This window comes from Phyllostomus hastatus, unplaced genomic scaffold (assembly GCF_019186645.2).
Source record: "Phyllostomus hastatus isolate PE091 unplaced genomic scaffold, TTU_PhHast_1.1 phas_scaffold_501, whole genome shotgun sequence".
NCBI lineage: Eukaryota > Metazoa > Chordata > Mammalia > Chiroptera > Phyllostomidae > Phyllostomus > Phyllostomus hastatus.
In genome coordinates this window covers 31,675,700-31,691,286 of record NW_025334033.1, presented here as the reverse complement: position 1 = coordinate 31,691,286, position 15,587 = coordinate 31,675,700, and the positions used below count along the sequence as shown (strand labels likewise).

General features: G+C 55.2%; 1 protein-coding gene across 3 annotated transcripts in view; it reads right to left on the bottom strand.

Annotated features, from left to right (window-relative positions):
* CORO2B (coronin 2B) overlaps window positions 1-7,559 on the bottom strand; it is a 122,254-nt gene extending 114,695 nt beyond the window's left edge. Inside the window, exon 1 of one of the 3 annotated variants that reach the window (XM_045823189.1) lies at window positions 7,205-7,559. Coding sequence is in view for 2 of the 3 variants with exons in the window: in XM_045823188.1 (XP_045679144.1) it covers window positions 7,205-7,219 (15 nt within the window). In the remaining variant the exon portion in view is untranslated. The remainder of the gene's footprint in view (window positions 1-7,204) is intronic. The other 2 variants (XM_045823188.1, XM_045823191.1) reach the window with 2 other exon arrangements.
* Between the last annotated feature and the right edge of the window lie 8,028 nt (window positions 7,560-15,587).

Here is a 15,587-nt window from a genome sequence, read left to right as displayed (position 1 = left end):
AATAAATGACCCCTCCCCAGAGCTGCCTGCAAATCAGGAGGGGCCCTGCCCTCCCTTCCACAGCCCAGGGAGGCTCCGAGAAGGGCGGCAGAGGGTTGGACAGCTGCACATGGCACTTCTACGCCCCTCTCGCCCAGGTCAGTGTAAGTGGCCCAGCTGCAGACCATCCTCCCTGTGGTCATCAAACCTCAGGGCGGAGGACGGACAGAGCGCTGGAGTCAGAAGGCTTGGGTGGGGACCAGCCTCTATTCCACCTCACTGGGTGCCTTTTGGGGGCCTACTTGGCCTCTCTGTGCCTGTTTCCTCCTGAGTGAGGTGGGGACAGCAGCAGTAGCCAGTGCCATGAAGTGGTTCTGAGGGTCAATGAGCTCACACATGTATGAAACCCGCACCAGTACTGCAGGGAGCAATTCTAGTGTGCTGTTTTGGACTCCAGCCATCGCCCGGGCTGCCCCTCTGCCCGTTATCCTCTCCTCGCTCCCTCCTTTCACCCGCTGCCTCCTACTCACTGGTCGTGATTCAGCGCAGTCACTTCCAGAGTCCCCTGACTATGTCAGGACCCCGCTATTATTCCTCAAGCTCCCGGTACTTCTCATTCCATAATCCCCAGGACACTCACGGTCAGCATTGCTTTTATCCTCTTTCTTCTGGATGTTAATAGTTAATGCAAATTGCCAGGCATGTGATAAGTGCTTCACGTGGATCATTTAATCTCTATAATAATTCTTTTTAAGTACTACTATTATCAATCCCAATTAATGGATGGGGAAACAGATGTTCAGAGAGGTTCGGCAACTTACTGAAGAACACACAGCAAGTAAATCAAACAATACTGCCTGTCTGATTCTAAAGCTGGCATTCTTTAGAGTTGCCACCCCCTGGGAATCAAGGGCCATACCAAAGGAAGGCCACTCCTGTAAGATCTGCAGGCCTGGGCCACAGACCTGCGTTCCCTACATAAAGAGAGCTTCATGGAAATGGAGAGGTGGTCCTGCCTCAGTCACACCTTGGTCTGCCCCTTGGCCGGCCACCGTGCCTGAGCAGCCGTACCTAATGTCAGATGCCATGTGTAGGATGCCCCCCTCACCCAGCACCCCTCCCCAAATCATTTAGGAAGGCCACAGGGAAGTCTAAGCAGGACGCATCCATGTGTGTCGCCTTCAAGGCAAGCAGCATTTACCAAGCACACGGCAGTGCCAGAACCACAGACACACCGGTGGGAGCCCTGCACCTTGGGGTGGTGGAAGGGGAGGGTGGAGCTTGGCCAGCAGAAGAGGCCCGGAGCACGTGCGGGTACATGCTCTGGGGTCAGACAGCCCAGGCCACCCCTCCCCACCCACTGAACCGGACACCTGCAGCGGCTCACCCACCCTCTGAGCCTCAACTTCCCCCTCTGGACAATGCCATCATCCAGTGACAGAGTTAACCACATGGCCGTACAGAGTAGGTGCGGTCATGCGGGCCCCTGGCCTGCTTAGTCGCTGTTGTTCTCGTGGTGAGGGTGACCGCTCTCCGCACTGTGTAGATCTCTACGCAATCGGATTGACGTCACTCTGACTTACAGTCAGAAGACCTGGGTTTGCATCCCAGCAGTGCCCACATGAGCTCTGCGACCAGGGTGTGGCCACCTCTCCGCTCAGACTCTGTTTCCTCACCCATAAATGGGGGAACCCAGGCCGTGGCACCATTGCTGGGATTCAGCACAGTAACCCATGATGTAGTGTGTAAACTGCACAGTTCTGAGCAAACCTGGGTGCCTCTCATCACTGTGTCAATTAATTGGAAGGAGGGTGCCAGCCAGAAACCAATTACGAAGTCCCTCCAGGGGCCTCTGCAGGGGAGGGTGGGTGCCAGCCCCTCCCCTCCTCCCCACCCTCCTCCCCCTTGTGCTCCTTCACAGTCAGTCCCACACTCCAGGCCCACAAAGGAGAGGCTCATTCAAAACAGCTTCTTTTCATGCGGAAGCCACTGGATTTGCATCTGTCCTTCCCTGGCAGGGCCTGCTCCGCACCAGCTGCTCTGAGGCTGTGGGCTGCAAGGGCTGGGCCTGAGCCTTCGGGGTCCACAGGCAGGGAAAGGAAGGAGGACAGAACGAGCTGACCAGGAGAGGAGAAAAGGAGAAGGGGGCGCACAGAGGGAATGTCTCATCTCCTGGACACCAGACAAATTCTGTGGCCGGCATATCCAAATCAGAATCTGGGCCGCCCCAGTGCCAGGAGCCGCCAGCGGCTGAGGCCATGTCTGCTCCAGACTAGCCAACCCAGGAAAGAAATGGAAAAACTCACTCCATCACTGAGCTGCCAGGGCCTGACGCTGCCAGGCCGTTGGTCCAGCCAGCGTCCACACTCCCAAGCCGGCTGAGCTCAAGTCTATGCTGATTCCCCAGGGCAGACCAACTGTGGGCGATCCTGGGGCCCTGGGGAGCCTCACGACCCTTCCCACATGCCTCGAAGTGCTGCCACAGGTGCCAAGGTGGGCACTCTCAAATAACTCACCGGAGCTCTCCTGGAGGGTGAGTTTCATTACCCAGAAGGAGACACAGTAAGGCAGGAAAGAGCCTGCACTTATTGAGCACTTACAGAATGCAGGCAAGACAGACTCTCTTGGCTCATGTCCCCGGGACCTGGAGACTCCTAACTCAGGACTTGGACACTTGTCCTTCCATATCCATCTCCTCAAAGGTCCTGGACAGCAGGGTCAATGGTTTATGCATTCTGTCACCCTAGAGCCTAACACAGGGTGCAGCCCAGAGTAGGGGCTCTGGAGGGTGCTGGCTAAATGAATGAGTGATGTTGGCCTCACATCTTCTGCATGAGGGAGCGAGGGACCTGGGGGAACTGGCGGGGAGGAGGAGGAGGAGGTGTAATGGCTGCATGAAGCAGAGCAGGCAGAACCTCCACCCCACCCCCAAGTGTCTGGGAGTTGGGTGTGTGCCTTTTCCCTGAGGCTCTGGGACATGCTGGCACTCACATCTCTTCTCCCAGTAAGAGCCAGACAGGACAGAGGTGCTGGCAGAGGGGATGTCTGGGGTGGGGGATGGGGTCCAGGCATCTCCTTCAAAGGCTGGATTCTGGGTCAAGGATTTGGAGGCAGAAGGGCCTTGCCATCCCTCCCTCCCCGTCACGATCCTGGGTGTAGCAAGGGCTCCCATATACCTTGAACCCCAATGTCTGTCCCCGAGGGAAGAGGCTGCCCAGCAGAGGGGAAGCCAGACACCAGCAGTTCAGGTTGGGCCCATACAGTGGGGTAACTGGAGTGGGGCCAAGACACCTGCCCCTGGCTGGGCTGCCTGGAATCGCCCTCACAGGGCAGCCAGGCCCACGGAGCACTGATCAGCAGTCAGGAGGAGCCGGGTTCCAGAACCTTCGGCCTCAGACTTGCTGAGCGACTCTAGACAGGTAACAGTTCTGCCCCCTGGGCCTCAGCTCCTTCGGCTGTCAAGGCAGAGGGTCGAACGATTAGACCACAGGGAGAGACATGTGGTCTTTGTCAAACAATGAACTGTTATTAGTTACCTGGGAGAGCAACACTGTCCTCAGTCCTATCCCATTCAGCAGGGGCCAGGGGCTCCGGCAGTGAGCTGAGCTGCGCTGGGGCAGGGGCAGGGGGAGGAAGGCTGGCCTGCAGAAACGGGGATGGGGCTCTGGCTGACATGCTGCTTGCGGACCTGAAGTGGGCTGCTCAGAGGGGGAGCTGGCACCCAGGGTCTCCTCTTTGCTCACATTCCCCCTGCTTAGTCTTTCTGAAAGGCAGCAGGCATTTCTGCTGCTCAGAGTACTTTATTCCTGGACAGCAGACCTGCTAAACTGGCCTCATGAACTTGGAAAGCACTGAGCTCACCAGCATGTACCCCAGCAAGGCACACCTGGGAGCAAGGGCACCCAGTCATTTCACATCACCACCTTTCTTACCTAGAAGCCCCATCTCTCTCCTCACATTATAGACAAAAGCCAGTAAATCACGCCAAAGGACCTCTGAGCAGGAAAAAGGAGGTTGGAAAGCCCTACATTATAGCCTGCAGGCCTTTCTCACAGCCCACTGGCTGGTGCTTTGCGCACAGTGCTAACGCATTTGTTCCGGTTTCCCAGCTGATGGCAGTTTAGAGACAGATATTTAAAACTGGAGAAACACTGCGAGTCTGGCGTATGACTGAAATGGAATAGAGATAGAAACATTATAAAAAGCAGGCATAAGAACTCAAAATAAAATCATCTGGAATAAAATCCTCTTGTTACTAGGAAAGCAGCCACCCTTCCCTCACCCCTGACGGGCCCTATAGAAGGAGGCTGGACTGAAACCGAGAGGAGGCGGAGCCTTTATCTCCTGTGGACGGTCACCGCCTGGGAAGCTGATTCTGGTCCCTCCCGCTACTGTCTCTCTCTCCCACTCTCTCTCTTTCTTCCTCTCTCCTCCTCCTCATTACATAAAGCAACTTGGGTAGCTTATTAAAACACAATAAAACCGAGTTGAAAACATCACAACCAGGAACAATGCCATCAGGCTAGAAGGTCACAATCTGCGTGGCTCTCTATCTCTAGGACTGATTAGGGCGGGAGACCCTCCAGGCCCCCCCTTCCCCAGGGTTTATATGCAGCTGCACCAGCTGCACCCCACAATGAAGGAGAGGAGGGATGCCTACGAGAAGCAGGGTGGTAAATGGAAAACAGAGGCCTGCCTCCTCTTGGAAAGTGCAACTGACCATCTAGCAACTTGCTTCTCTGACTGCCGCTCCTCCACTTTCCAGGCTCTCTGGGCTAACAGGATGGCCTCTTGCAACCCACACCTAACCCTGGCCCCGGGACTCTGCCCTCCGGGGGCCTGCCACAGAGGTTCCGTGCGAGGTGCAGGAAGCCAGGCTCCCTCAAAAGGGATGACCTCGTGCCTGCAGGAGGAGCAGTGAGGGCTGTGGTCAGGGATTCCACCTCCCAGATGTCCTTTAGGGTTCTTCTTCATATCTGTCTCCTAACCAGACCACCAGGAGAACAGAGAGCCCCTAATCTTCATGAGAGCTGGCTTCCTTGCTGAAGCTGAAAATGACCCAAAGCCCAGCAGGAGGGACCCTAGACATCATCAAAAGCAATTCCTGCATTTCATGGATGGGAAAACGGAGGCCTAGAGATGGAACTGACTGGCCCAAGGTCCCACAGCCTGTCAGTGGCTGACTTAGGACCACAGGCCAGGCCTCCAGGCTCCCAGAGCACTGCGGTTTTTTCTAGGACCCCCAGAGGCGCCTCTACCAGCAAGCTTTCCAGCAGTCCCACTGTACCCAGACCCGTCTCCTGCATCCTTCTGCTCCGCCAGCCCTACCCACAGGAGCACTGCTAGTCTACGAAAGGCTGGTGGGGGAGAGAAGATAGGGTTAAGGTGGGGATTTTATTTAATCCCCTGAGCTGGCTTAAACTGATGCCACATTGGTTAGAGCAGGTGGGGAATGGTGGGGTGTGTGTGCATGGGGGTGGGGGGCGTGGCATTAGTGAATAATCACTAGATATCAAGAGGCCAGGCCTGCTAATGGGTTTTAACAAACAAGTACCCACCTTCATGGACTCCCTACCTCAGGTGCCAGACCTCCAAGTAGTGACCGTCTACCATGGAAATAACACAATCTCCAGGGTGCTCAGCAATGGAAAGGTCGCAGGCCATAGATTATGACAGACCTCAGGGCAAACCCTAGCTCTGCTGCTTCCTCACTGTATGACCTTAGGCAAAGCATTACATCGCTCTGAGCCTGTTCCTCTGTAAAGGGTGCTAAACACGCCTTCCTTGTGGGCCTCCTGGGTAGGCAGGAAGCCTGAACTCATGTGCATAAAGAGACACAGGGGAGGCACTGAGTCAAACCTCAGTGCTATTGTTACAAATTTCACACCCTGTACCTCTCATCCAGGCCCATCCATTACTCTTCTTCCCTAGCCGACTTGTGTCTGGATGTCAATAACCTTAATAATAATAATCCTTCCCAGCTGAAGAGCATTTGTAGCATTTTAAAACACAAAGCATCCTACCCCCATGGGTCACAACAGCCCCGCCAGGAGGAGCCAGAGGTAAGGTAGCCCCGCAGCCCCCAAGTTTATCTTCCCACAATGAGCCCAAAGGCCCTGAATGAATATGCTGTCTTGTACCAGATTCAAGGAGGCACCGGTAGCCTCTGGACCATAAGAAGGAGCCAGAGCCATCCCTCTCATTGCTTCACAGCTGGCCACAAGCAAACTGCCCTTCCCCCTTTGGCCCCCAACTCCCCAATTCTGAGAGTCAGGTGGACAGCTAGTGGACTCTGGCCTTTGGTGCATGGGTGGCCAAAACCAAGGCCAAGACCAGGCTGTGAGCTTCCTTACAGCTACAGAGCTCTCTCAAAAGTATGTTCACACCTTTGATCTTATTGGTTCTTCAACTGCCCAGCTCCGCCTCCAGGATCCAAGTATCATTCCCACATTCCACAAGAGGAAACTGAGGCCCACAGCAGAAGGGCCCAGTCAAGATCACCCAGGAGTTAGGGTAGAGCTGGGAAGTGAACTCAGGTCTCTCTAGTCTCCTAATCCGGGACACCTTCCACTACCCTGTCTGGTTTGCTCTTAACTCCCCCCTCGCAACAGAGAAGTCCCAAAGTGCTCCAATAAACCTGGACCCCTGTGGTGAGATCTAAGAATGTTCCCGCATCTTCAAGTTGGTCCCCTCAGAACCTTTGCTATCCCCACTAGCAACTCCCGGACTAGAGAGCCCCTGTTCCAGTGAGTGGCGTTGGCAGAGGGCCAGAGTCCCTGGGATTGGCTGCAGAGGCCAGCAGGTGTGGTGGGCTTTCCCCTCCGGTGGCCTCCTCCCGGCGACAAGCCCATTCCCACACCGCTGCCCAGCACCAGTCTCTGCTAGCAACTCCCCCCGAGGCGCGCTCCAATGGGGGACACCAAGGAGCTGCCCAACGCTGCTCTCCAGGGGTTAAAAATGCAGCATCCTAAACAAGGGTTAAAAATGCAGTCCTGGGGTTGGGCCGGTGCGGAGGGATGTAGTCCAAACCACAGCGGCTGCCAAAGCGGCATCCTCCCCCATCCTTCAGCGGTCCTCGGGGGCCGGAGCCACTCGAGCGACTGGGGGAGCTAAGGAGGCGCACGCCGCACCTTCCCCGCACCAGTGCCCCCTCCCACACCCCACCACTGCGCCCCTCGCTTCGGAGGCGGAGGGCTGCGGGCGCCAGAAGGTCCGCGGCGCTTACCTTTGTGACAGTCATGCAGGAACTCCCGGGCGCTGCGGGGGCGCGGGCACGGCGTGCGGGGGCGGCGGCAGGGTCCGATGGGGGCCCGGGCGGCGGCGGCGGGAAGGGGTCCCGCGCGTCTCCTTGCGCTGGCTGCCCGGGAGGCTCTGGGCGCGTTCCCCGCGCCCCGCGGGAGGCTCAGCCGAGCCGGGGGGGTTGGGGTGGGGGGGGGCCCGCGCTCTGGACGGGCAGAGCGCAGGGACCGCTCGTCGGCGCTCGCTCGCCGCTCTCCGCTGATGTCAGCCCCGAATGTGCATTTATAATAGATGAGCCTCTTTCGCCGCAGGAAGGCGAGGCAGGAAGAAAGGGAGCGAGGGAGCGGGCCTGGGCTGGGGGGCGGGGGGAGGAAGAGGGGCCGGGAACTCGCTACAAAGGAGGAGGCGGAGGGAGGAGGAGGAGGAAGCGCCGGCCCGCCCGCTGCCGTGTCCCGCGCCTCCGGGCCGGATCGCTGGCCGCTGGGCACCGCCGCTCCGGGGGCCCGGGCCGGGCGTCCAGGCCGGCGGCCTTAACCTCTTCAGGCCCGCGGCCGCCAGGCGGCTGGGCGACCGGGGTCCTGGCACCTGCCAGCTGGGCAGTGGGCGGCGACCGGCTTCTCAGTGCCCCACTGGCCGGGGGACGCTAGTGAAATCACGCGCTAGGCAGCCGAGGCGCCGCGTGGGCCGAGAAGACCGCCGGGCTGGACCCCTGGAGGTTCGCAAAGCCCGCCCGCGGGCCTCGAGTGCGGCGGGAGAGGGGCGTGGCTGCCTCCCGCCGCCCGAGCGGCTCGGCCCGCAGCCCCTGCCCCCGCGAACTCCAGGCGCAGGGTCGCAGAATGCGGTTGCTTGAGCAATCGTTTGGATCTGATTCTTTAAGCGATTAGCTGGCCCGGAGGGATCGTAGGAAATTTTACGCAAGAAGAAACAGACTGCTAGAGTGGAAAGTGACTTAGACAAGGACACGCGGCCGGACTGCCCCGGACGCCCGCAGATTTTCGCGGCGCGCAAACTCTCCACCGTACCCCTGGTGATAAAAGGTGCATTCTAGAGACAGGACGGGCCGTGCCGCAGGTGCACCTGCACCGCCCTTGGTGCAGCGCTAATCAGGGAAACACAGGTGTGCCCTGCGTGGTGAACTAATCCTGACCTGGGCCACACCATATCCTGGAGCTGCTGCAGGGACTTGGGACAGTCACCTCACGGTGACCCCGTCACCCTTTAGTAGGGAGGCCCCGTCCTGATTACCTGAGCAGGACCGGTTTCTGCCAATACTGAACCGCTTAGACTGAGCAGGGAGGGGTTAGCCCAGATGGAGGGCACGGGGCTCTTTGATGCCTCACCACCTCCCTGCAAGCCCGGAGGTGCTGGCTTCCTGCTACACGGAGGTTTTTACAGCGCAGTTAAGTGTATCCCGTCGTCATGCATGACGTGGTGGATGAACACTTGTGTGTGCAAGGTGCCAGGGAACAGAGACATGATGATGCCCGCCTTCAAGAAGGACACTTTCTATGTACTACAGCAATAACAGCATCTGTCGAGTGCTTTGTGGGTCATTGCACTATTTTTATTTGCATTTCCTGTTGGAATCCTAAATGCAGCAGTATGAGGAAGGAATGACCATCCTTGTTTTGAGGATGAGTGAACAAGAGGGGCGGGGACCTGCCCAAGATCACACGGTTGGGACGTGAACAGAAAGCTTTTGTGCTTTGGATCTGAGCGTTCCAAGGCAGCGCGGACCAGCTGCCTCGTTTGAGCCTCCCACCTGTCCTGGGAGCTAGATGGGTGGCTGCTGGTCCTGGTTTCCTGTATGAGGTTCTGAGCGACTTTAAATCTCTTGGGGAGCATATGTTGCCACAGGCATCAGGCATCTCATTTGTGCAGACTCTTCCTAGGTGTGTTCCCATGCCAGACCTCATGCCTTCCACCACCTCGTTCACCTGCCCAGAATGCCCTCCTCATCCTTCTGCACTAATCCAAACACTCCACCGCTCACCATCCCATCTCCTTGTCCTGTTCCTGTCCACTCCAGCCCCATGGCTCCACCTGTTGCATTTGGGTGAGAGTGTCTAGGTTTCTTTTCACGAGCTTCCTGTTGGTGTAGACCGTGAGCTGGGAAGCATCCTGAGCACAAGGGCATATCTCCTCCTACCGTGTACCCCTGGGCACTCAGTAGGTGCTCAGCAAATATCAACGACCACAAAAAACAAATCAATCCAAACAAACCTCCGACCTGCAGCAGAAGAAATTTAGATTGGACCCTCGAAAGCATTTTGTCCAGCCTCAAAACTGGTCACAGCTCCAGTCTGGACTGTCTTGGGTAGGTCAGCCTCAAGACAGGAGGATGTCCTTAAGGGTCCTTCCAGGACACTCCAGCCCTTGGAAGCCATTAAAGGGCAACTCAAGGATACTAATTCCCCTCCCCCCCCCGAGCTGTGACTTGTCCACTTTTATCTCTCTGGAGATTTAAAATCCCAGATTGTCATCCCCAGCTACCCAGCATGTCTTCTGGCGCCTTCCCCATCCACTGCCAGCGTTGCAGCTCTGGGAAATGAGACAAATACTTAATATGCTTGAGCCAAATGTAATTAGGAACATCAATCTGTTGCCCACAACCTACATGACATGCTCCAAAGGCAGAAAGAAAACGTTTCTGATCTCTTCCATGTTGCTGGCTCACCCCTCCTATCATATCTCCCCAGTCAGAATGGAGGTCTGGAAGAGGAAGGGCCCTCTCAAAGAATGCTGTATCCCCTTGTTGAGTTCAGGGCTTGGTCCGCAGAAGATCCTCAGAAATGTGTGCGTTTTCTGTGGTGCGGTGTGCATGCCACAACACCTCCCACTCTGGGTCTCCAGCAACATAGCCCATCTTAGTTTGGACTCTCCCCAAAGCAGAGCCTGAGAAAGGGGTTGGAAGCAGTGGTTTGATTGGAGGGTGTCCCAGGAAGCAGGAGTAGAAGAGTGGGTGGGAGGTGGGTAGTGAGACTGGGAAGGAGGAAGAGCCAATATAAAGACTGGCTTCAAGGTCGCTGCTGGAGGAAAGGGCCCAGTTCCTCAGAGACCTCTGGGGTGTGTCCAGGATTGGCTGTGGGAGTCAGTCACCGGCACTCACCCACGGCTTCTCTTCCCCACTGTTTGAGAGCTGTCCCTGAGGGTTTTACTTCATCCTGGAGAATGCCCTTGGACAGAAAGTGCAAAGACCTCCCCCCACCCCCCGCCACCCAATGCCCAGCTTACATGAGGCAGGATGCTGTCAGCTCAAGTCTGAGTGTTCTCCAAGCATGCACTGAGCTGTGGGTGAAACCAGAGGGAGGCTGAGGAAATGTGTTAATAAACTGTGGAGTAAACAAGAGTGGGCAGTAGTAGCTCTGGTCTCCTTTGGACACTCCCATGGCTCCATGCTTTACCCAGGCCCTCTCCTCAGCCTCCAGTGCCTTCAGCTCTCTTTCTCTGTGTAGCAAACGCCCAGTCGTCTCTCAAAGCCCAGCTCAGTGGCAACTCCTCTACGCAGCTCTCCTGATACCACCCCCACGGTGGCCTGACTCATCCTGTATTATCATTATCAAAATTAAATATATTTGTCCTGTAGTTTCTGATGGGCCATGACCAGGTGTTCTCTCTCGCTCTCTCTCTCCCTCCTCCCCTCCCTCTCCCTCATTGCAAGGAGTAGCTGACACATAGGGGATACTAGATAGCTGCCCAATCCAATAAGGCTGCCACGGGCACCTTTAGTTTCTGTCTTAATAACCCATTGGCTCAAGTCTCAGACCCCCCAGGGAGGCCTCAGGCATCATGACCTCAGGTCCTGCCCTGCCCCTGCGTTCACTCACCCAGGCCCCATAACACTTGGTGCCATTGCACAGAGTGGAGAGGGCTCCGTCCTTGCCTGCAAAACATGTTTGGTCTCCTAGGAAAGACCCACAGTCATGGGCACGCATTTAGACCACAGCAGGTGCTGCCCTTCTGCAGGGGTCAGAGGAAGATTCCCAAGGCTGTGGAGATCCTGCAGTCCTAGATGGTGCCTCCTTCCTGCAACCCTGGGGACACACGTCTACATTCCACCTGCTCTCAGGTGTTCAGCCTTTAGGCCCTGCAGATCTCACTGCCCCTCAAATCCATCCCCTCCTCTCCGTCTCTGCTATTGCTGCCCTAGTGCAGCATTTGATTTTGCTTGCAATCACACACACACAGACCTGCGTCTTTGAAACCCGTCAGGGGCTCCTGCTGTCTTCAGGATGAGACCCCAACAGGGTCTTCAGAGTTCTGTCCCTCCCTTGCCTCTCCACACTCCTTGTCTCATCACACTCTTGCCTCTGTCTCCCTCCCAGCACCTACCAGAGTCTTCCTCATTCTTTCTTCAGATGTCACCCCATCCAGGAAGCCTTCCTGGACCATGACCAGGAAGCGCAATGACCTCTGCACTCTTGTAATTTCTGTAATTCCCTGAGCTTCCTTCTCTCTGCACTTGGGCATTGTTTTACAACCTCCCGTTTGTGTGTTTGACTTCCTGCAGAGGATGAGCTGCTTGAAGACAGGGACTGGCTCTTTAGCTTGGTCATTCCAGCGCATGGGCCGTGCTCAGTCCCCTTCCCTCCATATAATCTCCTGGTTGCCCTTTCTCCCTTTCTGTCTCTTCTTTTTTATTGTCTTCTCATCCCCTCTCCCCCTCTACATGTCTCCACCCCCAGGTTCTCCCCACCTGTTTCTCCGTTGTATCTGCCTTTCCATGCTTCAAATCTCCATGTCTGTCTTGGAGACGGACATGCCCCACAGATGCCCCTGATGCCACCATTCCCAGTCTGCCCTCTTCCTTCGCCCAGACCCCTCCACTGCTCTTCATGCCCTGGCATGGGCTCTCCTCTCTCCTTCCCTCTTCTTGACTTTCGTGGTTCTCTCTTCCTCTTGTCTCTCCCCAGCTCCGTTCTCCCACCACATCTGCTTCTTTCCACCCCCTGTTCTTCTCATCTCTCTGTGTGTTTGTGTCCATCTCCCCGTCTCTGTGGATGTGTCTCTCTCTGTCTCTCTCCTCTGTCTCTCCTTGTCTTTCTTTGTCTTTCTCCTTGGCCTCTATACAGCACACACAATGCTGACTTTGGCACGGGGGTGTGCCAGGGCAGGTGGGGCCCAGCCCTGGGGGTATCAACTTCCACCGCATATCTGAGGGGTGATGACTCCCCCCATCTGATGGCTCACCCGAGCCACCCGAAAGCACGTACTTTTGGGGCCTCTGAAGGCTGCGTCCTTGACTGTGAATGCCCTCACCTGAGCACCAGGACCTTTGTCCTTTACCCACTCTGTGAGCTTGCGTGAGCCTGTATGGGATTGCGTGTATCCATAGTTGTATGTATGCCTATGTGGGGTGTATGGAAATGGATAAGGAAGGGAGGAGCCGCAGAAGTGAGCTCAGTGAGGGAACCCGGGGCCCAGCCTTGCTCTGCCCTGGGAGGGCAGAGGTCTGACCTCCCAGCTTCCTTTTGGACCCTGTTGGCAAAAAGACACTTTCAGGCACAGAGGGGACAGAAGACTCTCTCTGGCTGGCTCCCTGTCAGACCCTGCATGTGCAGCTCCAAGACAGATGTGCTCCAGAAACAGTGTCCATTCTCATACAGTGAAGTGATTAAGTGCCTAGCTCTGGAGCCATCATTCCTGGTTCAAATCCCACCTCCCCCACATGCAGTTACCAGTGTGGTCAGCTGTTTGACCTCCTTGGACCTCAGCCTTCTCGTCTCCAGCATGGAGATAATGTAACACTGGCTTCTGAGTGTTACAAAATGTAAGTGGGAGAAAGCACTTGGGGCAGCATATCTACTCTATAAATGCTGTTACTACTATTAGAAGTCAGCACTATTCCCCTCATCCACTTCTGCTTCCTGTTCCATCCTCAGAATGTTCTAGTCTGGGTAGAATGAACAGCTTGGATCAGAAGAGGAAACTGAGGCTGGGAGAAACGACATGGCTTGCACAGGCTCACAGCTCACAGGTAGGGGAACAGGCCCAGGGCCCAGGTCTGATTCCACCTTTGCTGCACTTCCCACGGCCTGGGACACGGGTGGAGTGGGGCTCTTTCAGGGAGGCACAGGGGAGGGAACTCAGGGCCTTGAGGGTTATCTGTTGTCTAGCTTGGCTTACCAAAGCCCCATAGCCTAGCCAAGCCATAGCTCTCTCATTTGTAAAACAGAATTACAGAAATCTGTCCACTTAAGAACTATCAACTAGCAAACATTTAAAAAATTCTTTTTAGATTTTTATTTATTTAGTTTTAGAGAGAGGAAGGGACAGAGAAAGAGAGAGAGAGAAACATCGATGTGTGGTTGCCTCTCACACACCTCCTACTGGGGACCTGGCCCACAACCCAGGTATGTGCCCTGACTGGGAAACGAACCAGCGACCCCTCAGTTTGCAGGCCCATGCTCAATCCACTGAGCCCCACCAGCCAAGGCTTCAACTAGCAAACATTTTAAGATGAAAAATGTTAGAGAGAGAGAGGAGAGAAAGAGAGCAAGAACGGGAGCAAGAGCGAGAGCGAGAGCGAGAGCGAGAGCGAGAGGGAGGGGGGCTGCTATGCTGCCAACCACCAACAGAGGGCATAAGTTGACCCTTGTCTGTAGTCCCTGGGACTCATATGTCCAGCCTTAGGATTTTTTCGGATCTAAACTTTGGTAGCACCTACATTAGTGGTTCTCAAAGTGTAGGTCCCAAATCACCCGGATGCTTATTATAGATGTATATTCTTGTGCGGCACACCAGGCTTACTGACTAGAAACTCTGGAGGCAAGGTTTGAAAGTCTGCTTAAAGAAGTGCCCCCGGGGGTTCTGGGAAACACTGATCAACATAAGGGCCGGTGAGCACCCCGTCAGATAATGGATGAGAAGGTGCTTTATAAACCACCAAATCCAATATGGAGGAGTTGTCTCCCCTTCCTACCTCCCAGGTAAGTTAGTTGAATTTTAACTTATGTTTCAGTGTCTTTTTCCTGGAGGCTTTAAAAATCTTCCCACTGAAGACAAGGAGATTCCAAACATGGCAGGGGGCAGAAGGGTAAGGGGAGGAGTCCGGAAACAGCTCCAGCAGGGGACCAGAGCCTTGACAGCTTGCATTCTGGCTTGAAATTGTGTGCAAACTTAAGGCTCTGGGTTGAGCTGCAAATGCCCCTCTGAGGCTGGACCTGATGACGCCCCCAGGAATGAGAACGGCAGTGTTCTGACTGCCTCGTGGGAGACACGTTCCTGGATTTGGAGAGCGGGGATGAGGCCTCAGAGACTGGGAGAAAGGTCTCTGAGGTCCCCTCATGTCCCAGCAGCCCCTCACTAGATGCCCTGCAGTCAGAGCAGCCCCTGGAAGTGTCCCAAAGGTCCTCCCCACTCCTGTACAGCTGGCCCCAGGGTGCTCTCCTCCAATCTTCTCTGGGCTTTTGATCTGGCTACACTTCAGGGCTCAGCAGAAAGCCCTCTCATTCCAGGGAGACCCCCTACCACCACCCAGGCCTCTCTCTTCACTGGGTTCCAGTACTTACAGCTTGTCCTTGTTAAATACCCCCGAGGCACCTGTCATTGCTGAATCTCAGTTCCTTATCATTTGTAAAGACCAGGCTTTGGATCAGATGGTTGCTAAGGTCTCCTCTGTGTGATGCAAGATGTTCTGAACTCTGGTTCATAAGAACAAGGCTTAGCTCCCCCCGGTCAAGGCTGGCCTTAGCATGTTCAGAGCCTTGGGCAAATTCATGTGTGGGGGGGGGAGATGGGGGGGACCCATGTCTATATAAACAATTTGATTTTAAAATGTAATACAAAACCCCTGGCCTATATGCAGTATTGTGATTTATTGATGAAGATATAGACTAATGAACACAGATCAGGCACTGGTGCATCTGTTTATTGTCCAATCAGTGCATGGGAAGACTCTTTGCAGGGTCCAAGAACCATCCATTTCTTTTCAGGTCCAGGGACCAGCTCTTCATGTTCTTTGTTATCAAATATGCCATTCCTGGTTAATTTCTTATCTCTCACCATGAGAAAAAGGTGACAATGCTGTTTCTATTCATGATGCCATGGCTCTTAGGAAGCTGTATGCATTGAAACAATTTGGATCTTCTCGCCCCTGCAGCTCCCTGCTACTGTTTATTAAATGCTGGTCGCACTATTCCTCCTGATGCTGTATCAGCCACTGTGTCGCTCATGAATACTGGATTCCAGTGACTCTCTCCAATGCTTGTTGTCTGCTTTGTTGCAGATAACAGCAAACACAAGTCTCACCCAGCGTGCAGGAGACAAGGAGGAACACTCACTTCCTGGTCATGAACTGACCATGAAATGTGAGAGTGTACACGATAAACCCTGTAGCTGTAGAAGACAGTGAGGGGTGCTCGTGGAGG